This window comes from Budorcas taxicolor, chromosome 1 (genome assembly GCF_023091745.1).
Source record: "Budorcas taxicolor isolate Tak-1 chromosome 1, Takin1.1, whole genome shotgun sequence".
NCBI classification, from domain to species: Eukaryota; Metazoa; Chordata; class Mammalia; order Artiodactyla; family Bovidae; genus Budorcas; species Budorcas taxicolor.
In genome coordinates, this window is record NC_068910.1 from 109,220,537 (window position 1) to 109,246,060 (window position 25,524).

At 43.4% G+C, this 25,524-nt stretch overlaps 1 protein-coding gene across 1 annotated transcript; it reads left to right on the forward strand.

Annotated features, from left to right (window-relative positions):
• Positions 1-24,938, forward strand: LOC128049950 (cell cycle control protein 50C). The gene is made up of 7 exons (XM_052642267.1): positions 1-192; positions 3,504-3,614; positions 12,063-12,164; positions 13,432-13,519; positions 13,916-14,056; positions 21,834-22,043; positions 24,751-24,938. The coding sequence occupies exons 1-7, from the start codon at positions 1-3 to the stop codon at positions 24,936-24,938; spliced, it is 1,032 nt and encodes a 343-aa protein (XP_052498227.1).
• The last annotated feature ends 586 nt before the right edge of the window (positions 24,939-25,524 follow it).

Consider the following 25,524-nt stretch of genomic DNA (forward strand, 5'->3'; position numbering starts at 1 on the left):
ATGAAGAGGAAATGCCAGGACTACGAGTCCAGATTGCCAGACAACACTGCGATGAAGCAGCAGCAGTTGCCTGCCTTCCGGCTCCAGCTCTCAGCCAATGAAATCCTCTCTGGCTTTTTTGCCATAGGGCTATTCTGCCTTGGCATGGGCATCATCCTTCTGTTGTCTGCAAAGAGCATCAGGGAAGTAGAGGTTTGTCCCATCTTACATTTTAATGCATTCTAAGAATTTTAGCTTTGAGACTGTAAAGAATGGTCAGTTTGAGAGCTCAGCCCCACCACAGGGAACTAGATGAGACTGGAGCATCCCTTTTGCAGATGGTGATAGAGCCTCTGTGTGCATTATTCATCCCTCCTCCCTCTTGAGGACAGGCACCCTCAACCTGGTCCATTCAGCCATACTTGTTTATAGGGACCTGCCAGACGCCTGTGAATCATACTGATAAAAAGAGTGAAGAGCCAAAGATACAGCTCTTCAAATTTGTGCCACTTTCAAGCAGTTGCCTTTGCCTTTGCAAATAAACTCCCTCAGATCATTGTCTTAATCCAGGAAAGGAAAGAACGCAAATCTTTCTGGCCTCTAAAGGATTCTTACTAAAATAAATCAGGTTCTACTCTGAGAAAAGCTGAAGCTAAGCTGTGACCCCCTCAGTCATAAGCCTTTTGCCAATTTGACTAACAAGCTATTGGAGAATGAGAAGCCCAGAGGCTGGTCTGGGGAGGGGAGCTCAGATCTGGCCTGATGCCATACCCACATTTGGTTTAATAAATTAAGTAAACGCTTCAGGCCAGTCAGCTCTGAGCAGATTACCAAGACCATATGACCTCTATTCTGAAGGCCGTTGTGGAAAGCTCATCTAGTCCCTCTCCCCATAGGTTAGTGGCAAAATTACCATCGAGGCTAAGTCTGGCAACACCGATTTAACATTCATGAGTATATGAACATGCTCAGAGTTGTTTTGGGTGTGCAGATGAGTCAACTCCAAGTAAGAGTCAATTCCTGCCTTCAGTGAGCTAATGATAGAGTAAGCAAGACGGTGGGTGCCAAGAACAGAGAGCTCAGCTGTGGCTGGCTTGTTTGCTGTATCCACAACCCTTTTCTTGCACGTTGCCAATGCATAACAGGCACTCACTTATTGAAAGAACGGATTTGGGCAAACAGACTTCAAAGAAGAAAAATATCATTTCAGGTCCCACTCCTCCCACCAACACATCCTGCTGTGTTGCCTTTCCCCTGAAATGTTCTGCTCTCCCCTCCCACTCCTGGCAGCTTGGCTTCCCAATGCCCCTAAGTCCTCTTGAGTCCTCCAGTGTGATCATGTAAACTGCCAGGCCCTACTATGTGGCAGAGGCCAAAATAGCAGGAGGAAAATAAGCTTGCCTTGCTGAAGGTGATTGCAACGTAATTGGCTTACAAGGTTGATACTCATTTCCACAAAGAGCTGATCCTGTTTACTTTTCCATTTTATTCTTCACCAACCCCTTTCTTTCTCGTTCTTCCCCTCCTCTTCCCGTGTCCTTCAGCTTCCTCCCTTCTGAGCACCCATCCCCACCCACTATGAAGTGCAGCCTCCAACACAAGGCAGCCATTGCTGAATGATGTCACCTTATATGTGAGAGGAGAACCTCACCCCATGGTTGGCCAAGGCCATTCTGCAAACAAGTTTCAACAGAATGGTTTTATCATGATTTTTAGAGGATTTTTCAATCGACTGTTCTTTTAAGCCACTTCAGCTAGGACTGTTTCTAAACGTTTTGTTTTTATACAGAAAAAACCAGAGGCCACCCATAGAGTGTGATCCTCTGTTGTACATGAAAGTGTTTTATTATAATGGGTGATGAGATGAAGCGTGTATATCAGGCCAGTGTTGTCAACACACACTTAATAGAAGAGTTCTGAGCTGGTTTTTCTCTTCTCAGTCAGCCCTGAGGCACAACAAGAAAGTGCCCTTTTTGCAAATTCACTTTAAGCAAGAATGATAATTCCTGCCTCTCCAAAATTCTGTGAGGAGCAGACTATGATTTTGCTGTCATTTTAGAGCTACAGGCTTACAGAAGCACTCACGCAGCAAAGTGGATTAAACACTTTGATTTTTGATACGTTTTCCTCATAAAATTTTTAGAGCTAGAAAGCACATTGGATGTCATCTACTCAAAAATGTATTCATCAACAAAGACGCTTTTTCTGTTTTGGCGTTATAGAACTCTCACAAGAATCCGTGAAGTACAATGTACGCTACTACAGTGAGCTCACAAATCAATTCATTGCTAACCAAAATGATCCTGGTGAACAAAATGTGGGCCCTGGAGGTTAAGTATTTAACTCAGTATCAGAGACTGGATGAACACAGTTCAGTGTGCTAGCTCTCAGTTAGATACAGCCCTGTTCTTTATTGCTTTTAAAAAATAGAATGCAGTTTCACAAACAGAAAAAGTGTCAGTATTTTAAAAAATAATAGTTCAAGTTTTTCTGCATACTTAAAGAATGATTTAAGTAAATATAAGCAACTGAGTACAATTAAGTAGCCTTTTGGCTAATCTTTAATTTAGTATTCACACTTTACCCATTTGACTTCCAAACACCCAGTGGCTTTGCAAGTATTCAAAATTCCTTCTTTCTTGTTAGTCTTCTTTCCCAAAGAATCTAAAATCTGATTGGTAATTTACTGGCATGAAAGCCAGTCCCTGCTCCTCTCCCATCCCCAGACTCTTCTAATTACTCCTCAGCATGGGTGAGGAAAAAGCAGAAGCTGCCAGCAGCAGCCACACCACCCCCACGTGCCCAAGATGAGTGTTCCCTGGAGCAGGAGGGAAATGCGTGGCCCCATGGCCTCTCTCTGCACCTCCGTTCCCAACTCTCCTTCCAACTCCATCTTCATGTCACTGAGTGGAGCCAAAGCTCACAGAATTTGCCCATGTGAGACACACTACCCTTTTTTTAAAGAGTCCACTTATTCCATTTTGCACAGAATTTAACTTTTACAGAACGTAACAGCATTTTTAAAACAATTGCTTCACATACATCTGTAATTCTACATTTCTGAAACACTTCTTTTTTATACGTTTGGTCATTTTTAATAACTTCCTCAAGACGTCATGCAGAAGAATTCACTGGTATAAGTATTTTCCATATGATAACATGGAAAACCAGTGGAGTGACTTCCCCATAAAGCTGATTAGACCTGGGCCATGGGCCCAGTTCTCCTGAGTCACTGGCTAATACTTTCCTAATGGTGACTTCTTATGATGGAGGTGTAAGCCTTCATCACAACGGGCTAAACATCCAGTAGAAACACGGAACTCCAGTACATGGCAGAATACTGCCAGGTGCCAAAATGAAAGGAGGCCCACTTCTCCTGCGCATCGAGGGAGCTGCCCTTGGTTCATGTCCCAGACAGCATGCCCTTGACCCAGTGAGCCTGATGACTTGAGTGGACTCAGGATTTTAAGATATGTACTCACATCCCTTTTTAATTAATAATTATTATTTTCCCTGTCTGACAGATTAATTATACAGAAAAATGTGCAACTTGTGCAAAACTGCGGGAAGATGCCACTAATTTTGACAAAGAATGCAACTGCTCTATTTCCTTTTACCTTCCACAGAAAATGGAGGTGAGATTCAGGAGCCTTCATCTGGCTCTATGCTGCTCTGTTCCTAATTAACACATGGCAGTGAGTTTGTGATCTCCACTAAATGCTTTCCAAAACTGAAAAGAAAAAAAGTAAAGCAGGGTGGGAATGGCAGCCGGTCTTATAAAGTATTGAGTTTGTGTGCAACTCTCTTCCCTGCCCATTTTTTCCCCCCCTTGGAATTTTCATTCTTCTCCTTTGTGTCTTAACTTCCAGATTCTTTACTTACTCAACTTTGTAACATAATTCTTAACATCAGTCAAACAGATTGTACGGCAAGTGTCAGCACAGGAGGAGACCGTAGAAATCTCTGAATCTGGCCATTCATTTTATAGTGAGAAAATTAATGGGTTGAGAGGTTAAGTGATTTGGCCAAGGTCACACACTGAGTTAGTGTCAAGGGTCACACACCTGGTGGGACTCTCCTTGGGCCCCTCTCCAAGTCATTCTTTGCATGCAGTTGCCTAATCCCTAAGGCGACTCTTGCCTGGCTGTCAGACACTGTGAGAAATGCCGAAGAAATATTAAGAGCTGTCCCTGCTCTTGCACTGATTAAAGTCTCGTGTTAGTCCAGGTCCTCCTGAGAACCAGATGCCAGGACAGGATTAGACACGCCAGAGATGTACCGAGGGAACTGCCTGCCTTGGAAAATATGGAGAAGGCTGGGAGAGCTGTTCAACCACAACACCACTCCCACCCCTCGGGGAAAGAGCAGGAAGGGGAGAAGGAAGGATGGAGGGACAGAGGAAGAGGAGGGTAGAGAGACAGGGAGAATAGGAGGAAGGAGGGAAGGAAGATCTCAGATGCAGTGTATGCTTCTGAAAGTTTCAGCAAGGCCAACGGAGAGTCCTTCCCTCAGGATCGCTATGGCTGAGCCACTGGCTGGGACCAGCCATGGGAAGCATGACCTCAGTGCAAACACAGGACAACCTCAGAGCACTGCCACCGGGGAGGTCCCTTCAGTCCACTCCCTGCAGTTAGGAGATCAAGAGGCTCCTTTTCAGGGCCTCCACAGTCTTTCTAGGTGACAAAGATATGATCAAATGAAAATGTGTTTCCTTCAACTTTTCAAAGATCCTGCCCCCTTGTCTCCACACCTCTCCCCTGACAGTGCCCTCCTCCCTAAACTGCCTCATTCCCTCTCTTTCCCCTGCTTAGAGATTCTGCATAGGAGTCTTCCCTTGTGGGCAGGACTTCTCTTGAGCTAATCACTGACCATCCAGTCCTCAAGGCCCTGCTTCCTTCCAAAACCAGACTCAGCATCATCTCCTGAAAAAATCCTCCTGACTTCTGGGAAAGACTCCTTATTTCTGGGAGAGATCTCATCACCACGACTCAGAATTCTCTTCCTTAACTCCGCCCTGCCTGCTCCGTTCTCATCCACCCCTCTGATGTGTAAGCACTGTTCTGTATTCCATGTCTCTCCCAACCACTTTGTCCCTCCAGTTCCTTGGCATCACCCGAGCTCAGGCTCTCCTGGTCTTGTGGCACAGCAGCCTTAACTGCACTTCCAGCCTTTGGCCTCTCCTATTTGTCTCCCATTGTTATTTGCAGAAACGGTAGACCACGCCCTGCACCCCCTCAAAATGGGCACTCTTTCAGATTGCCTTTCAACACCTGAGGACCGACTACCTTTGCATCTTTATCTCTGCAAGAGACCTTGTACTCCTGCCAAACTGACCAGTTTGCTTTGCCACAATACAACTCTCTGTGTTCTTGCTGTTCTTTTGCCTAGAAAGTCTCCCCTTTCACTTGCACTTGTAAGATCTCACTAGTTTTGAGCCCCTAATATCACCTCCAGTATTCCCTGAGCCTCCTTTTCACCCATGCCTCCAGCAAGAATTTGCCCACATTTGTATTCTGGGAGCGCTGTTTTCTCTCCTCTGATGGACTTACAATCACTCGTATAATATCCTGTACTCACTTCCACTATTCACAGGAACGTCCCTGAGGATAGGGACCATGCTTGGCATGCCACACCACAACTACACACCTACTCATCTCTGTACTGCATACTAAGCCTTCCCACTTGTGATCACAGGTGAACCACCCATGCTCCCATCTGAAGGCTCACCTCTCCTCTTGTGCGGTAGATGCCAGTCTTTCTTGCCTTTGTAAGGATTTAACTCAGCAGTTCTCGCTTCTCATACATCATCAACTTTCCTGTCTACTGGATAATTCCCACCAGTGCTGAGACACATTGTTTCACCTATCTTTAAATATATATATATATATATATATATATATATATATTTATTTACTTTGCTTATTTGGCTGTGCAGGATCTTAGTTGCAGCGTGTGAACTCTTAGCTGTGGCATGTGGGATCCAGTTCCCTAGCTAGGGATCAAACCCAGGCCCCCTGAATTGGGAGCACAGAGTCTTAGCCACTGGACTACCAGGGAAGTCCCTCACCTATCTTTTAAGAAACAAAGCAGTCTTCTATTCTCCACAATTTCCCAGCCTGCCATCGGCCCATTTCTTTCCTCAGATCAGCAGGAAACGTCGCCAGAGGAGTCTGTCGTGGCTACTTCTAATTCTTCTCATTCCCTCACTCAGCGAAACTGCAGGGTTCCCTGTGCCTCCCTCCTGGACAGATCCAGGGCTCAGTCCTCAGGGCCTTGTCGCCCGCTGCACACAGGTGGCCGCTCCCTCTTCCTCGACACATCTTCTCCTCTCAGAGATCTTTCTCCCTTGGTTTCCCGCCTTCCTCTCTGGCTGCCCTTCTTTGGTTCCTGTGCTGTTCCTCCTGTTTTCCGCAGACCCTTTCTGTGGAGAGCTTCGGGGCTCTAGCCTTGGTCTTTGGTCTTCTCCTCTCTGTCTGCACTCACTTCCTAGGAAACATCATCTACCTCCTAGATTTAAACACTCTCTCTATCACCAACGCTCTCTTTCCTTTCCCTATCCCAAACATCTCTTCCAATATCCACACTTGTGTTTCCAGCTGCCTTCCTAATGTCAACATTCAAGTGTCTAACAGCTATCTGAAGCTTAATGTTTCTAAAACTCAATGAATATCCACTTTTTCCCCTTACCTATTCCATGCTCTCCCCTCAAAAAATATACCATTCCAACCTATAGACTTCTCCATCTCAGTTGGCAACAAGTCTGTCCTTCTGATGCTCAGGCTAAAAGCCCAGGGTGATTCTTGACTACTTTCATTCTCTCACAGCTCACATCCAATCCATCCTCCTGGCTCTACCTTTGGAATATATCCAGTCTGCTCACCTCTACCCACCTCTGCTGCTGCTCCCAGCTCCACACTCAGCTCTCACCAGGATTTCTGCAATAGCTTCCTACCAGATCTCCCTGTTATATCCAAATCTTGAATAACAGCCAGACTGAACTTTTTAAACCATTGAGTCCTATCATGTTATTCCTTTGCTAAAAAATCCCTGCAATGGCCTCTCTTTCCACTCCATGAAAAACCATAAGTCCTTCCAAGGCCTTACATGATCTGACTACTGATTTCCTCTCTCACCTCCTCTCTCCATTCTCTTCCCTACCCACTCTCTGACCACAGTGGGCTTTTTGTTCCACAGACAAGTCAGGCATTCTCTTCGTCCGCATGCCTGACATCCCCTCGGCTAACGCCCCTGCTGCCTTCAGGTCTTGCTTGGCTCAGTTATCAGCTAACCATCCTATTTCATACTGCTGCCTGTCTACTCAGCCTGCCCCTGCACTCCTGATTCATGTTACCTTGCTGTAATTTCCATTTATGCTTATCACCTTCGAACTTACTATATAAATGAACAGATTATTATATGTATTATTTATTGTCTGTCTCTCACCTACAACTAACTGGTCTTCCCAGGTGGTGCTAGAGGTAAAGAACCCACCTGCCAATGCAGGAGACATTGGGTTCAACTCCTGGGTCAGGAAGATCTCCTGGAGGAGGGCATGGCAACCCACTCCAGAGGACTGGGCTCCTCCACAGAGGAGCCGGGTGGGCTATGGTGCATAGGGTTGCAAAGAGTTGGACACAACTGAGCAACTTAGCATGCATGCTCACCTATAACTATGTCTGGCAACCTGTAGTTTCTCAGTTAATGGTTTTGGGTGAACATAAGAACCTCTGCTTCCTCCACAGTGCATAGCACAGTATACGTGGTTCAGTTCACTCAGTTCAGTTGCTCAGTCGTGTCCGACTCTTTGCAACCCCATGAATCGCAGCACGCCAGGCCTCCCTGTCCATCACCAACTCCCGGAGTTCACTCAGACTCACGTCCATCGAGTCTGTGATGCCATCCAGCCATCTCATCCTCGGTTGTCCCCTTCTCCTGCTGCCCCCAATCCCTCCCCACATCAGAGTCTTTTCCAATGAGTCAACTCTTCACATGAGGTGGCCAAAGTACTGGAGTTTCAGTTTTAGCATCATTCCTTCCAAAGAACACCCAAGGCTGATCTCCTTCAGAATGGACTGGTTGGATCTCCTTGCAGTCCAAGGGACTCTGAAGAGTCTTCTCCAACACCACAGTTCAAAAGCATCAGTTCTTCAGTGCTCAGCCTTCTTCACAGTCCAGCTCTCACATCCATACATGACCACAGGAAAAACCATAGCCTTGACTAGACGGACCTTAGTCAGCAAAGTAATGTCTAGACGCTGAGATTTTAACGAATGGAAAAAAGATAAAGTGCTTGATGTTATGGCTTTATGCTCTAGGAAGTTTTGGTTCTATGTGTCCCTTTCCCCCTTGATCCCAGATGAAAGCATGTTGGCATCAGTAATAGTATGAATACAACTATATCTTTAATCATTTTTTGAGTAATTCAGATGGAAATTGTATGGAAATTACTGAATCACTGGTCACATGTACCATGACCTTTATTTTCAGCCTGCCCTGGGTTCCAGCTCCCATCTTTCATACTCATCCTCTCAAAAGTCCTTAGGGCGAGGCCAAATTTGCATAGCATAAGAGAATCAGTACTTGGGTCAAAAGTGATGTGTATATAAAGTCCATGGGGAAGTTTTATATCTGTGTTCTTTTGTTAGAGGTCAAAATTCTAGCTGTCTACAATTGTGTGCCTTCTTGCCTTCCTCAACTCACCATGCTACCACCACCCAAAAGTAAAGTTAGTGCTGCTTTTTTTAAAAATTCTTAAAACATTAGACATTTATTCTCTCATAATTCTAGAAATCAGAAATCTGAAATCAAAGTGTCAGCAGGATTGGTTTCTTCTTAGGGGCTCAGTGTGCTTTTTTGAAAAAAAAAAAAAAAAATCCAAAAGATAAAACCTTAAAAGGCTTCAACTTCCCATCTGTCTGTGTCCTTTGAAATCCTAAAGGCAAATAAGTGTTACCAGCTGCTGACCATTCCTTTCAGACAGAGTCTTTCTCATAAAAATCTAACCAAATTCTTCAGGGCAACCACAGGGCCTTCCCCTCGCCAGTTCACACACATTACACATGCTAGATGACAAACCCATGCAAGGCTCTCGGCCTTAACCTAGGAATCCTGCACTGAAGAGAAGAAATACCATACAGTGCATTTGCCTCCAGGACTAATCAAAAAGATGACAATCAAGGAGGCCTTGTAAAATCTTGGACAAAGGATCACTGAAAAAATTTATTAGAAACACTCCTGTCTCTAAAGTGTGAGTGTTCACTATTTATTCTGTCATGTTTATATGGATATATAACTTTGGGTAAGTAGAATTCTCTTCTTAGCTCCCAAGAAAATGTATGGCAAGTTCCATTCTATGGACTTCCTATTTTCTGCAGTTATGGGTCATCAATAGAGGTTACCTCTCTGTGTGAGGTGGAGAAGGCAATGGCACCCCACTCCAGTACTCCTGCCTGGAAAACCCCATGGACGGAGGAGCCTGGTAGGCTGCAGTGGGGTCGCGAAGAGTCGGACACGACTGAGCGACTTCACTTTCACTTTTCACTTTCCTGCATTGGAGAAGGAAATGGTAACCCACTCCAGTGTTCTTGCCTGGAGAATCCCAGGGACGGGGGAGCCTGGTGGGCTGCCGTCTACGAGGTCGCACAGAGTCGGACACGACTGAAGCGACTTAGCAGCAGCAGCAGCAGCTCTGTGTGAGGAAATGTAATCCATCATTCCCACTACCCCTGACTTGTTTGCTTTCACATCCATGCTCTCTGTTTATGATGTTGCAACCTGCCTCTTTGTCAGGGCCTAGCATCTCCCCTTCTCAGTGTCCCAGAGACTTTTCTCTTACCAGGGACTAAGCTCTTCAGGCTTTGTGATTTTCTGTCACTGGCCACACTTACTATGACCTTTATTTTCAGCCTGTCCTGGGTCCCAGATCCCATCTCCCATACTCAATCTCTTAAAGGTCCTTAGGGCAAGGGCAAATTTGCACAGCATAAGAGAATCAGTTGGCTCAGGGAATTATAAAGGAATACTTTCGTATTTCTAGCACTGAATATAGCACCTAACATTAAGGAGTCACTTGATAAAAACTTAGACCTTCATAGTTTCAGATGCACACCTTTATTATTTTGGAGATAGGTAGTGTATTATTTGGGGCTTCCCTGGTGGCTCAGATGGTAGACTCTGCCTGCAAAGCAAGAGAACTGGGTTTGACTTCTGGGTCAAGAAGATCCCCTGGAGAAGGGAATGGCTACCCACTCCAGTATTCTTGCCTGGAGAATTCCATGGACAGAGGAGCCTGGAGGGCTATAATAAGTAGCTACACTAGATATTTACATTTGCATCATATGTGCTGTTAGTAAAATCGGTATCAAGCCGTGCTAGAGAAGGGCCCTGGTATGTCACCAAAGGGGCAGAAGCATGATGGTAGCCGGTAAGTGGGCAGTCTCATGGCAGCATCCATGAAAATGTGTATCTCTCATGGCACCAAGACTACTTATTGCTAAGATGAAAATCATCATTCTTTTAGATTAGTGAGCTATTCCATCTTTCTGTCCATAACAAATGGATCACCATTTCTCAATCAAGTGATACACGCTATGGGTCTGTGTTTGATCTTAAGATAAAAGGACAGCACTGGAGCCGGGCCTATGTCTGTGGACAGTGGGCACAGCCCTGGAGCCGGGTGTATGTCTCTGGACCGTGGGCACAGCCCTGGAGCCGGGTCTATGTCTCTGGACCGTGGGCACAGCCCTGGAGCCGGGCCTATGTCTGTGGACAGTGGGCACAGCCCTGGAGCCGGGTCTATGTCTGTGGACAGTGGGCACAGCCCTGGAGCCGGGTCTATGTCTGTGGACAGTGGGCACAGCCCTGGAGCCGGGTCTATGTCTGTGGACAGTGGGCACAGCCCTGGAGCCGGGTCTATGTCTGTGGACAGTGGGCACAGCCCTGGAGCCGGGTCTGTGGACAGTGGGCACAGCCCTGGAGCTGGGTCTATGTCTGTGGACAGTGGGCACAGCCCTGGAGCTGGGTCTATGTCTGTGGACAGTGGGCACAGCCCTGGAGCCGGGTCTGTGGACAGTGGGCACAGCCCTGGAGCTGGGTCTATGTCTGTGGACAGTGGGCACAGCCCTGGAGCCGGGTCTGTGGACAGTGGGCACAGCCCTGGAGCTGGGTCTATGTCTGTGGACAGTGGGCACAGCCCTGGAGCCGGGTATATGTCTGTGGACAGTGGACACAGCCCTGGAGCCGGGTATATGTCTGTGGACCGTGGGCACAGCCCTGGAGCTGGGTTTATGGACAGTGGGCACAGCACTGGAGCAGGGTATATGTCTGTGGACAGTGGGCACAGCACCGGAGCCGGGTCTATGTCTGTAGATAGTGGGCACAGCCCTGGAGCTGGGTTTATGGACAGTGGGCACAGCACTGGAGCCGGGTGTATGTCTCTGGACAGTGGGCACAGCCCTGGGGCCAGGTTTTTATTTCTGGACAGTGGGCACAGCCCTGGAGCCGGGTGTATGTCTCTGGACAGTGGGCACAGCCCTGGAGCCGGGTGTATGTCTCCAGACAGTAGGCACAGCACTGGAGCTGGGTTTATGGACAGTGAGTGCAGCCCTGGAGTCGGGTTTTTGTCTCTGGACAGTGGGCACATGCACCTAAATATGCTTAGTGGCTCCAATTTTAAATTATGTTTCATGGATTTGCTTTGAAACTACATGAACTTGATGCCTACCACAACCCCTAGGCAAAGCAACTTTCTTAGTGTTTGAGGGAAATATTTGAAGAATCAGATTTTATGTATTAAGAATACAAAGCCTAGTTATAAAAATTTTTTCAAGGCAGGAATGTAGTAACCCTTACATAAACATTAAAAATAAGTTATTTACTCATTTTAATAATTCTGTATATACTATATACTAGGATTTTCCAACATTGATTTTTAAAAACAATTTCTTGGCTTTCTATTTGAAATAAGGAAACTTTCAGTTCCCAATCAATATTTTTGGTACTACTTATATTTAACAAATCCCATCCATGTTTATTAATATTTCCATTTATTTTTCTTTCTTCTTATGTCTTGATGTTCTCCACAGGGTAATGTTTATCTGTACTATAAACTGTATGGCTTCTATCAGAACCTCTATCGGTATATTCTGTCCAGAAGTAATATCCAGCTGGTGGGTACAGATGTAAAGGTAGGGCTTTATTAAATTTGGTATAATACTCCTTGTGTTGTTTTTTTTAACCAGATAGATCTTTCAGTCTAAATGAGCATATGGAAAATAAACTCAAAAGCTAAGGTTTTACAAGACAGAAATGCTCCTCTCTTTCTTTTGTGAACTGAAGGGGCTGAGTATTCAGGATAACTGCTGTTGAGAATGAGCCCTTTCCCTCCTCAGAACAGGAATGTGAGTCTGCTCCAACGAGATGGTTATCCTTTCACGTGTCACCCATTTTTCAGTTTAACAACGTCTTATATTAAAGCCAGATTCATACTGGACTGCCCAAGTCTTGGAGATAATGAATGTGTCAGAAGGGCAAATCTTCAAGTACCTTTTCAACCACAATTCAGCATTTGTTTCTGTTAATAAGCTGATGGCATACTGGAGCTGCTTCAAACAGAGTGTTTGCTTCTTTGAATGACTGACACATCAAATAGATTTCAGTATTTTTGCACACTTGATTTCTGTAGTTTTCTTTAAACTTCCCCGTTTTAGTAGATGGATGCACCAACCATTTTGATAGTAACCTTGAGTGGTTCATCTCCATCTGGTTCACTCTGTATCCACCACTGTCTTTTTTGTTATAACTTGGGCCTTCAGGCAGCCTAGTTTAAGGAAACTGGGCTCTACTTGATTGAATAAAAGCCTTTGGTTTACTGAATATCCTTTCAGACCTAAGATTACAAAACTTTACTCTAGGTAGATGATATTCAACATACTGGCAAGAAAAGCTAAAGGAAACCTTTTCTATACTGACACTATATAAAAGGGATAACCAAATGGTTTTTAGCAGCCATTCTTTTAAAAATATATTCTGGTAGTTATGTAGGTGGATTTCCCTGTGGTCTGTCATCTAGCTGTAGACTCGCAATTTATATAGTTTTTAGAACATATTATACTCCAATAAGAAAAACTTTTTAAAATGCATTCCAGTGTAGGCTTAGTGTGATATTTAGCATAGCCGGGAAAGTAAAATTTCTTCCTGCATCCATATTCAGTATGCTATGTACTGTTAATGAGGAAAGAAACTACACACATGTGTATACACACATAAATATCTTCAAAACACAAACATTTTCTAGCCCAGGTGGGCCAGAAGCCTGGGAACAACCGGCAGCGGTCCATAATCTCAGTCTGTGCCAATGGGTCAGAGTGGGTTGGTTGACATTGCCAGTGTTTTCACTTCCAGCATTGTAAGAGTTTACCAAAATCACGTACTCCTGTGTCATTTCTCCTCCAGGATGTTAGAAACTGTGCTCCATTCAAAACCTCTGACAATGGGCTCCCCATTGCTCCTTGCGGTGCGATTGCCAACAGCATGTTCAATGGTAGGTGACTTTTTCTGTCTCCAGCATCTTTCCTTTCATAAGTGTGTAAAACCTAATGTCCAGAAGATGACTCCTGCAGCTGAGTGGCAGGTTGTTTTTTTTTAATGTTTGTATACATTATCCACTGATTTATGATACTTCATTGGCAAGTAAGTTCTTCACCAGAGATTTGAAGTAGTTGGAAAACATTAGTTAAATGGAGCCTAAGAGTATTTCTCAATAATCGGGGCCTTAGAAAGAAAAGGAATCGTCTTCTGATTCCAGCATCTATGGCATGCAGGCATGTGGAGAGTCTGCTCAAACCCTGCTTTTTCAGCTGTGTCTGATTGTGCACTTCCAAGCGTGGCGAAAATGCTTGCCTGAATCTCTTAACACAGTCTCTAATTTTCCCCACAGACACCATTGTTCTTTTGTACAACTTTAATTCATCTACACATATCAGAGTCCCAATGGTAAGGACTGAAACTGCATGGTGGACAGACAAATATGTCAAGTTTCAAAATCCAACTTTCCAAAATCTTTCTAGTGCATTTGCAGGTAAGATCCATACATTAGCTCAGTATTCCTCTCTCTCTGGAAACTTTGGTTTTGATCTGTGGGGGGATGTTTATGATTCCTCCTTCTTTACTTCTTTTTTTTATCACCTTTGTTTCTAACTTTTCCTGCCTGTGAGCATCTCCATCGCATACCTATCAGAAACACAAAATGATTGGTACCCTGGTTCCTTCTAGATTCAGTTCAGTTCCGTTCCGTTCAGTCGTTCAGTCGCTCAGTCGTGTCCGACTCTTTGCGACCCCATGAATCGCAGCACGCCAGGCCTCCCTGTCCATCGCCAACTCCCAGAGTTCACTCAAACTCACATCCATCGAGACGGTGATGCCATCCAGCCATCTCATCCTCCGTCGTCCCCTTCTCCTCCTGCCCCCAATCCCTCCCAGCATCAGAGTCTTTTCCAGTGAGTCAACTCTTCACATGAGGTGGCCAAAGTATTGGAGTTTCAGCTTCAGCATCATTCCTTTAAAAGAACACCCAGGGCTGATCTCCTTTAGAATGGACTGGATGGATCTCCTTGCAGTCCAAGGGACTCTCAAGAGTCTTCTCCAACACCACAGTTCAAAAGCATCAATTCTTCAGCGCTTAGCTTTCTTCACAGTCCAACTCTCACATCCATACATGACCACTGGAAAAACCATAGCCTTGACTAGACATACCTTTGTTGGCAAAGTAATGTCTCTGCTTATCAATATGCTATCTAGGTTGGTCATAACTTTCCTTCCAAGGAGTAAGCATCCTTCACATCCCTATCAGAAACACAAAATGATTGGTAGCCTGGTTCCTTCTAGATTACCATCAGGAAAAAGGCAATGTTTTAAGAAACTTGTTCCTTTATCTATAATTAGAGTGATCATATAATTTACTGTCCAAACTAGTGAATTCTTGAGAGTGAAAGAGGTCACAGGAATAACTAAAGTTACATATTTATTAGAAAGTGATGTTTATTGATCAACAAGTTGATATTACCATATTGATGGGCCGATAAAATAATTCTATTATAAATTATTTTTAAATTCAGTTCTTTCAAAAGTTAAAAGAATATATCTGTGTACGTTAAACCAACTTTAAAAATGCTTTAAATATAATCTAAATGCTAAAAGATAACAGAATAATTATTCTGGATATGGAGTCACATACTTTAATCAGTTTCTTGGTCATATAAGTCTTAATTAAATGCCCCTGTATTTTTCTAATTAAAATTTTGAATTTTTGTGGGAAAAAAAATCACAAAATTATCTACAATCTTTTTCTTTTTTTTCCCAAATATCCCCCACTTGAGGGTTTTTGGTTTTGTTTTCATAATTATTACACATGCTAGAATCACACAGAGTGGCTGTTCCAACTTTGCTCTGACTCCACAGTGGGGCAGGTGGTAGCTACAGGGGTCACTTGGTTTGTGTGGCCTCGGCGGGTGGCTAGACGTGAGGGGTTAGAGGTAGGCAGGTTATACACCTTTAGCCGTAGTAACTTGGGTCTTTAGAGATCTCTTCCTACCCCTTTTTTCTTTCCTTTCCAAATCTTTCCATTTCCCTGCTGTGGCTCCTTGAACCTCTTTCACTTCTGCTTCTTATGGTTCTAGACTAGATGATGCAAGAAACTTTTCCTTGTCCCTCATCATGCACTAACATGGAAGCAGCTATTTAGGTCTGCCCAGGGGAAAGAGAGACTCCAGGTCCCACTCTGGCTTAGTTCATAGGAGGACTAAGGGGACATGAAGGGGAAAGAATGCTATCTGAAATGAGAATATCGTAAGTAGCGGAACAGGGTATATGCCCCACCCTCAAACACCCTACTCTGAAGGCTTTTCCCTCCCTCCCACATTGCCAGGGGTCCCTCTCTCAACCGCAAAACCTCTTGCTCTTCAGCCTCAAAGGGCAGGCATAGGCACTGTGCATAGAAGCTACATCTCCAGGAGAAAATGGTCCACCCTTAGACGAGCGACTGCCTGTTGAATTCATCGTCCCCGTGTTCCTTGTAGGCTTTCCTGGTGTTTCAGTGATAAAGAATCCTCCTGCCAGTGCAAGAGACTCAGGAGATGCCTGATGGACCCTGGGCCAGAAGATCTCCTGGAGGAGAAACGGCAACCTTCTCCAATATTCTTGCCTTTCAGAGTCCCATGGACAGAGGAGCCTGGCAGGCTACAGTCCGAGGGGTCACAAAGAGTCCCAGGACTGAGCGACTGAGCACACACACACACACACACACACACGTTACACACACACACACATGTTCCACACACACACGTCCCTTGTGCCTCGACAGCTAAGGGGCCAGAGATGGCTTGACGGGGCAGGGCAAATAATGTCTAAGGGTTGACCATGCCTCCCCCAGCGGCTAGAGGAACCAAGAGACACAGATTCATGGGAGTCAGAGCCGTGGAGAGGGAAGAGAAGGGAGCCGGCCGAGTGAAGGGTAAGGCTGGTTCTTCGGGAGCTGGGATCCTTCCTCCTTTTCCGCAATGGCCGGAATTTGCCCGCAACGGCGAGGGCAGCCTTCTGTTTCTGGTGCCGGCAGATCAGAGTCGGTCCTCTCCTCTTCCTCAGCCTTCTTGGCATGACCATCTCTCCCCTTTTCCTCTGGGCCAGGTGCCTGGTTGGTGCTGAGGATTTTTTTTTTTTGCTGTTAAGCTCGCTCGCGGGCGCGGCACGTGCAGGGGAGACGGAGCTGCACGAGCGAGGGCCTCTGAGGCTGGGTGGCGGCCGAGGAGGCGAGGAGAATTAGCGCGGAGAGCCGCCGCTCCACCGCTGGCACCCGGCTCCAGGCGCGCAGATCCCCGCCGGCGGTCCTCTTCGGACCCTGTCCTGTCTGAGCCGCAGTCTTTTTTGAAGAGCATTTTATGGTTAATCACTTTCAACTGTAGCACCTGTAGATGATCCTTCTCCTTTGGCCTTTTTTTTATTTTTACGAAAATGTCTATAGGTATTGAGATACCTATTACGCTCACAGTCATTTTACTAAATGGAGGATATTCTCATTTTCAATTCTTTTGTTTTAGAATATGCAACCCAAATGTTTTTATAGGCAAGGTCTTTTTTTTTTCTTTACTTCACTTTTTTTCTATGATTTTTTAAATGTGTTAACTAGTTTTAGATGGTACGAAATCTTAGGCTTTCTGGATATCATTTAATTCTCATTGAGAAGAAAATTTGATCTTATTAAAATAGGAGCTCCATCAAAATATTTTTCACATAAGTTGAGATTTTCCAAAGCACAATTATAGAATTTAAAAATTAAATCTTGTCCACATTTTGAACTATCATTATATGATAGGATCATTATATAATATGTTAAATTGTTCCCTTGCTTTCATAGGGTTAAATTTCAGCACCTTCTTGTTTGCAAACTTGATTTTTGATAATTACAATTAACTATATCTTCAAAACCTAAGATTTCTGGCCTTCCACATTTAGAATACTTTGTCTAAAACTTTTCAACTATTTTGAGTAAAACTTCACCAAAAGTTAGAGGGCTCATTAACCAAGAAAAAGTTCAGGCTAATTGTAGGACTCATCATTTGATATAGAAAATAGCCCTTTGAAGGCTCAAAGATTTCTAAAATTTTGATTGATGATGTGTAGCAAAGAAAGTACTACCGTGCTGAACCATTTCTTTAACATCTTTGTCATTGTAAAAACTTTGCAGTTCATTTTCTCTATGACTATATGAAAATATTTAAATTTGCATAATTACACCTCTCTTGATTAACAAAATATTGTAGTTTGGATATAGTTATTAATTATTTATGTTTCACAACCAATTTTAAGCCCCATCTTTCCATAAATTTCTTAATTTACTAAGAACATTTTCTTTACTCTGCCTGTACTCTACCAAATTTGTGTTTATAGTATCACTATAAAACCAGAAGATTTACACTTGATTGTTGAATATTTTAACTGAATTTATAGTAATATTTATAACTGTGTCATAAGTTTTGTCTTCCAGTATTGAATATTGAAAATCTTTGCTTTGATTCCATGAAATATCAAATCAATAAAATCAAACCAATGTATTCAGAGATGAATACATCTGAAAAGACTGATGTAAAACTGACTTCATTTAACCATTTACAAGGTTCTTTATGTGATTACAAAGCCAAAACATTAAAACTTTCCTTTCATTACAAAAAAAAATGTTTTTAATGACACTAGACAGAAACTTATTTGATCTAAATGAAAAGTCATGTTCACATAATGGTATATAAATAAACTTTCTGTAGCTACATGAGGTAAAGCACTGTTTTGAATACACTCTTTTAAAAATAAGTGCAAACTTTTGAAGTAGATTCTTATATTCTTCAGCAGATTTATATCTTTTGATTTTCACATGATCATTGACATCATAATGGCTCCTGTGGTAGAGAGTAAATGTCAGCCAACATTGCAAGTATCACATTCATCTACTTCCTTGAAAAAATTGTACTTAATTTTTCATTGAACATGTGTGTTCTTTTTTTAGCTCTTCACAGCTAAAAGAATTTACTAGCAAATTAAAAAATGGATACTGAACAATAAAATAGTTATATTTTTACACCATATAATAAATAACACTGTTGCAAGAGAGTTCCAACTACTATCAGCAAGACTACTCAGTATCTGTTTTTCACGCTATTCTCACACTGTGCATTTTTTCACACTATATATTTTCACACTATCTGTATTTCACACTATGTCCATGTAACATAAACTGCAACATCCCACTTTTTCTACTAAGCCCAATGACTTGCAACCTGGCAGCTTCATATTAATACATCACACAGATTAAAACAGAGGTTGTGGTCTAACTGGCTGTACTGTCAAACAGTGGCAAGAGTCATGGGGATATGCTATGTTCTGCTGTGAAAAACCTCTGGTTATCTTTCATCAATAACATGTTAAAGTAAGCACTCTTGTTCACCATATATAGGTATCTCTCCCTGCTAGCTAAGACCATGACTAGAACAGAAAGGATGAAATTATACTTACATTATTCGCTTGGGATAAATGCTAAATCAGATGAGACAATGGACAACAAACATAAATGGGACTGTCCTAGGCAAACTGGCGGGTATGCGCGCTGTATCTGTAATTAAACTCCTAGAAAGGAACTTGGCAACATGCTATTGTTTTGTCGTACCAAAACCACAGCCATGTAACATAAAGCATCCTTGGCTATCTCCCACTGCACTTTGTTCTTAACTTCTGTTGTAGGAGTTACCGTATTTTACTGTAATTATCTGTCTGAATACTTGTCATTCCCATTTGGTATGTTAATTCCTTGAGGAAAAGGATTAGATCTCATACAGTTTTAAATCCCTGGTGCTTGATACAAGTGAGCAATCGAGAAATGCTTATTGTTGAGTGAATGGAGGGATACCAAGGACCCAGCTGAACTTGGAAAATGAAAGAAATTGGTTCTCCCTATACTCATACTCTCTGGAGACATGGGATAGGGTGGGATTGGAGGTTGGTAAGGAAAGGCATGTTTGAACCTGCATTTTTCACTCCGTTGGTGATTTGGATGTCATTGGTCCACAGGACACATTGTCTTGGAGCATGAGCTCTGGCTAAAATAAAGAGTGTGTGGTCCATGTGCAGGCATGCCTGCTAAGTCCCTTCAGTCACGTCTGACTCTTTGCAGCCCCGTAGACTGTAGCCTGCCAGGCTCCTCTGTCTGTGGGATTCTCCAGGCCAGAATACTGAAGTGGGTTGCCATGCCCTCCTCCAAGAGAGCTTCCAAACTCAGGGATTGAACCCACATTTCCTGCGTCTCCTGCATTGCAGGTGGATTCTTGACCAATGAGCTCCCAGAGAAGCTCATCCACATGCAGGCACCAAAGACAATTTCAATGTCGATCAAAATTCTTCTATCAACAACCATTGAAGTCTTTGGGACAGCCAACGTCTCCACCATTTTTGAAGAGGAAGTTTCTCAGCAAAGGGTTATTTCCAGAGGAAGTATAAGTCTACAAACAGAATTCAGCAGATTAATCCAACCAAACTTAGCACATACCTTTATAAGCACTACAGCCCATGCTTAGAAATAAGACTGTGTTTCTTTTAAGAGAAAATAGTCAGTGGTCAGAGTTAAGAAAGAATGGTTCCTTACAAATAGTATAACCATTTTTATAGAAGTGAAAGGCTCACTGAACAACTTCTTCTTGTTGGCTATTTCAAAATTCAGAATGCTTTTTAATTATCAACTTCTGTCAACTTTCATCGTAATCGCTCCTCCCTTTATCAGGCGTTTATTGAATACCTACCATGTGCCAGGGGTTGGACTAAATGACAATGAAACCACAATGAGGAAGACATTGAACTCAACAGTCTGCTGTCCAGTGGGAGAGAGACATGGCTACCACTGTAAAGCGGGAAGTAGAGGATGAGAGTAAACTCAACAGACTGGACTCAAGGCGCCAGCCCTCCACCCGAGTGCCCGCTCCCAGACCCACCAGGCTTCCCAGCTTTAGAACAGGCTTGCCACCCCTCTGCTCTCCACCTTCTCACTTCTACCAATTCCTCTTCCTTGCTTCCAACTTCACGCTCTTAGGCGCAGGTCTGCAGGGAGTATCTGTGTAACACAATCTTCATGCACTTCCCATGATCATTTCCTTAGAATACAGTCCTAGAAGTAGAATTCCTGAGCTAAAATATATGCAAGATACATTTACTGTTTTGCTGCTTGTTCCTAGATTACCAAAGATGTCATTAATCCATGCATCTATCTGCTCTGTACAAGAATTCCCATTTCCACTGCCTCATGAGTGATTTTCATTCTTTTTTTCATTAAATATTAGCCCATTTTGAGGTGAAACGGTATCTTGTTTTAATTTGTTCTCTACATTACCAGTGAAGTTAAAGAAAATATACATTACCCATGATGCTCTCATTGAGTACCAACCACCACTATTATTTTGCTGTACCTAGTTTTTCAATGCATTGTTATACATTTAATATAGTTGAATACAGGCTTTTCTGGTGGTTCAGATGGTAAAGAATCCACCCTCAATGAGAGAGACCTGGGTTCAATCCCTGGGTTGGGAAGATCTGCTGGAGGAGGGCATGGCAACCCACTCCAGTATTCCTGCCTGGACAATCCCCATGGCCAGAGGAGCCTGGCAGGCTATAGTCCATGGGGTTGCAAACAGTTGGGCACAACTAAGTGACTGAGCACAGCACAGCACATAGTTGGATAAATAATACACATACAATATGATATTCTGCTTTTTTTAACCCTATAACAGTATCATCAGCATTCCCCGCCCCCGACATTTCCTTAGAGTCTTTATTATCTTTTTAAAATTTTATTATTTTATTTATATAATTGTTTATTTTTGACTGCACTAAGTCAAAACTCTTCATTGCTGCAAGCGGGCTTCTCTCTAGCTGTATCAAGCCGGGCCTGCTCTCTAGATGCGGTGCACAAGTTTTCGTCGCAGTGGCTTCTCTCGCTACAGAGCAAGGCTCTAGAGCAGGAGGGCTTCCGTACTTGTGGCACGTGGGTTTAGTTGCTCCGTGGCAGGTGGGATCGTCCCAGATCAGGGATACAACCTGTGTCTCCCGCCCTGGCAGGCAGATTCTTTATTCCTGAGCCAACAGGGAAGCCCTATAATCATTATCTTTAAAGGTTGCATGTTCATGTAGCTTACACACACACACTTTAAAAAAAAAATGTAATTTCAATTCCTCAAGAATATGAAAGTTGTTCCATTCTGTACATTTTAAGAAAAGCTGAAGGCGGTAGATGATTTTTCTCAACCACATCCATTATTAACTTTCCGCAGGAACTGCAAAGCCTCCGAACTGGCCTAAGCCTGTCTATGAACTAGATGAAAAGGACCCAGGGAACAACGGCTTCGTCAATGATGACTTCATCGTGTGGATGCGGACAGCCGCCTTTCCCAATTTCAAGAAACTGTACCGCCGACTCCATCAAATAGGCAATTTTACCGAAGGCTTACCTGCTGGTAGCTATAGTTTCATCATAAGCTACAGTATCCTTTTATTCCAGGGCTGAAGGAAAATCAGGGTCCATCTGCCTGCTAGTTATTGAACTATTTCATTCTGTACTTCTCTATTCTCCAATCAGATCTATATACACTGTAAAAGAAATACATATTTGTCTTATAGGCAATACTGTCCCTCCATCACCACATAGCTATTTGTGTCTACTTTATATATAATCAAATGTGCACTTTTTTTAAGGAGTAACAGTAGCGACATTAGGTAAGCAGGTATGGGTAAGTAAGGAAGGACTGTTTCTTCCCTAGGAGAAAAATTGAGTAACACTGGGCCTAGAGACCTAAAACAATGAGGAGAAGCCTGTTACAGAGGATGGAATGACATGGAGGACCCTGGAAGTAAAGATAGGATTACGAAGAAGTAGATTTGAATATGGACTAAAAACAACGAAAACTGAGAGGGATGGTGGAACCTTGTATTTTAGGTGTAAGTCTCATGGGCCGAGGGAGCAGCTCTGGATTCAGGGAGCAGGTTGGGTTCCTCCAGCCCATGTGAGCTGCACCACCAGCTCTGCACTGAGGATGCCGTGCTCTTCCTCCGAAGCCAGCTAGTAGGCTCCAAGGTCTTGGTTGTGGACATATGGCCCACATTAGGAGACATACTTGAATATGAGATTCTGAGTGTTCTCAGTTACTTTAAAAATATAAATGTCACTCTTAACTTAAGAACAAAAAGTTCTTAACTTCAAAATGACACCAAACACTATCTTTATATATATATATATATATATATATATATATATTTTTTTTTTTTTTTTTTAATATATATAATTTGTACTAACTCTGGTCTTCAGACTTAGGTTTCAAGTCCTGTCACGATTCTCTCTGAGGCAGAATTCTCCCAGAGGCAGGTCTTTTCAGGACTTGTACACAGTTTTGAGACATCAGCCCATTAGGCATCAGCACCCCCGTGGCATCTCAGGGCCACTGGAGTTTTTCACAGGACCCCCAGCAGCCTGGAGGATCTGAACACTGAACTCTCCACCTCTTTTGTTTCTTTACCACTCGAGGAGTTTGACTGAAACATTCTTGGGTCCGTGAATGATGATATGTGTTCCAGTTCCCTGCTCCGTCTTTTCTTCTTTTCTGTCCTAGAGCAGAGGTTTCCTCCCTGACACAGGAGTGGGGATGTTCCTTAGGCAGAGAGACCTGCACTGAAGAGACACCATCTCTGCCTCTCAGCTTATTGCTTCCTTTTGTTTACTGACCAGGAGTATGGTTTGCCTTCAGCTATTCCTTTAGCATGGTCCCTAATGCTAGTCTGTGAAAAGGAAAGTCAGAAATTGCTCTCTGTGTGTACAGATCAAAGACCAGGCCATAGAACATTACCTTTTCAATAGGATTTCACCACCCCTCTCTCTCCCTCCTAGAAAATTTCAGACTGAAAGTTGCTCAAAGTAGTCTTTCAAATTGGACCTTCAGTTCTCATCAGCTTTTTCTGTGATGACCCTACCAGTAAAGCAGTTAGGGTAGCAATCAAGACACAGGGGAAAAAACCCCACTGGGCACTGGTGGTCTCACAAGGCACTGCAGTGAGTTTAAGGTTGATGGAAAGAGGGAGTCCACTTTCAGACAAAGAAGACACTATTTCTCTGCGTGAAACATGCTCTCCTTGGATGTGTTTATTCACAGGAAAATTTTAATGCTGACAACTCTCCAACCTAAATCTTTAGCACAGAACCTCAGTCCTGAGCTTCAGCCCTATACCTGTACCACCTATGTCGAACCCTAGTGTGAGTATTACCCTTCCAGCCTCACAGCCTGGCTAATATGCAGAGAACTAAGCCTGAGCTGCAGATAGTTCTACCACTGACCCCTTGTGAGGAAAAGACCCTCTTAACAAAATCGGGGGAGTGGGGGAGAAAAGAATCAGAGGGCTAGTTGAGGACCTGCACCCAAGGAGCCCAGGGACCTGGTGACCAAGAGGAATTTTGATGGAAAAGAAAGCAAACTAGCTTTCCTAACAAGTTTCTTTGTGCCTTTAAATAGCATGTTGCCAAGTGATTTGAGGCCTTTTAAGAGCTTTGCTGGGAAATGCCGTTGCTATGAGAAGCCTTTATTTGTTTATTAGTTCGGTTTACAAAAAGCACCAGATGTTTAAAAACCTCAGGCCACATGCATAATCAAAATGACATCATTCAAATGCTAATGATAGCAAAGCCACTTCAAACACTTTCTCCCTAGCAGTGAGGGATGCTGGCCTTTTCAAAACTTGAATACACCACCAAAAATGTTTTGCCATCTCTCTCACTACTTTTTTTTCTTCACTCCTCTTGAAGAATTTTCCCAGAGGTACAAATTTGAACTTTAGCCTCTAAAGGACTTGAGCCTACCCTGGGTGTCCTGATCCACAAACACAAATTTCGGCTTGGTGCACAATCTGTCTATAGGCTTTTCATTTCCTTGGGTTTGTAAATTAACCACGTTTGTTCATATTATTGAGTTTTCTGTAAGTCATTCAGATCTATTTGTGTCAGTTTCTTTCGTAAATTACGACTACGTAGTGGGAGGGCTTGTTTTTACTTAGTTACCAGCAAGATAAAACATACTGCTTGGTAAAAATTAGGCTAAATGAAATTGAATAGTCAACCATTTATTACCAACAAAAACAGCAATATTAGGTGTAGAGGTGGGGCTGAGAAGTGCTGAGACAGATCCTTAACCAATTTTCTTCCCTTAGACTTTCCCGTAGGCAGGTTCCAAGGACAAAAAGCAGTTGTTCTTTCCACCCTGACGTGGAGTGGAGGCAGCAGCCTTTTCTTAGCCCTCGCCTATCTGGTGACCGGAGCTGTGACTCTGTTGGCCTCCTTTTCCATGATGGCAGTTCACCTGAAGCTGAAAGAAAGGAAAACGTTCTTCCTCCAGTAGTAAAGTCAAGCGTTAAAAAAGAAAAGCAGAAAATACAGAAATGGACAGTGAAGTGATGGAGCCAAAGATCTCAAAATGGGGCCTTCTACCAAGGGGAGCTGGACCGACTGACCAACTGCTCTTCCAGAGAGAGATGCAATAAGAGTTTCAGAGTAAAGATACAGAAGGGGAGGAGGCAAAATTAGGTATAGTAAAATGTCCTTGGCATGGGGAGGATAAATCATCCTTGAGCGCTAAACCAAGTCTCGGGTATTTATTTGAAGCCCTTGTGCCTGAAAACAGGTGAATGCCTGGGAGGGTAGCATCACCAGATGAGAGGAAGTAAACCTGGGGCCCCAAGATTAGGTGAGTCCTTTTTAACCATCAGTCAGGCTCAGACCATGATCCTCCGTTGGCTGGTTGAAATTATAGACTCCCCAGCAACAATTTTTGATCACTGAAATGAACAATCAGGGTGATTTTTGAAAATGGATTTATTCAATGTTCTCTTCTTTCTGTGGGTCAAAATGAAGTTTTCTTACTGAGAGTAAGCCAAGTAAAGGTTATGGCAGTAGTCCTCACAGCACCCAAAATACATCAATACACC

What these genes read in the sequence shown, in the direction of transcription:
- LOC128049950 (XM_052642267.1), top strand. Translation starts at nt 1, where the DNA reads ATGAAGAGGAAATGCCAGGACTACGAGTCCAGATTGCCAGACAACACT. An exon ending in TGCCAACAGCATGTTCAATG is followed by an intron (nt 13,520 to 13,915) that starts GTAGGTGACTTT and finishes TTTTCCCCACAG; the next exon opens with ACACCATTGTTCTTTTGTAC. An exon ending in TCTTTCTAGTGCATTTGCAG is followed by an intron (nt 14,057 to 21,833) that starts GTAAGATCCATA and finishes AACTTTCCGCAG; the next exon opens with GAACTGCAAAGCCTCCGAAC.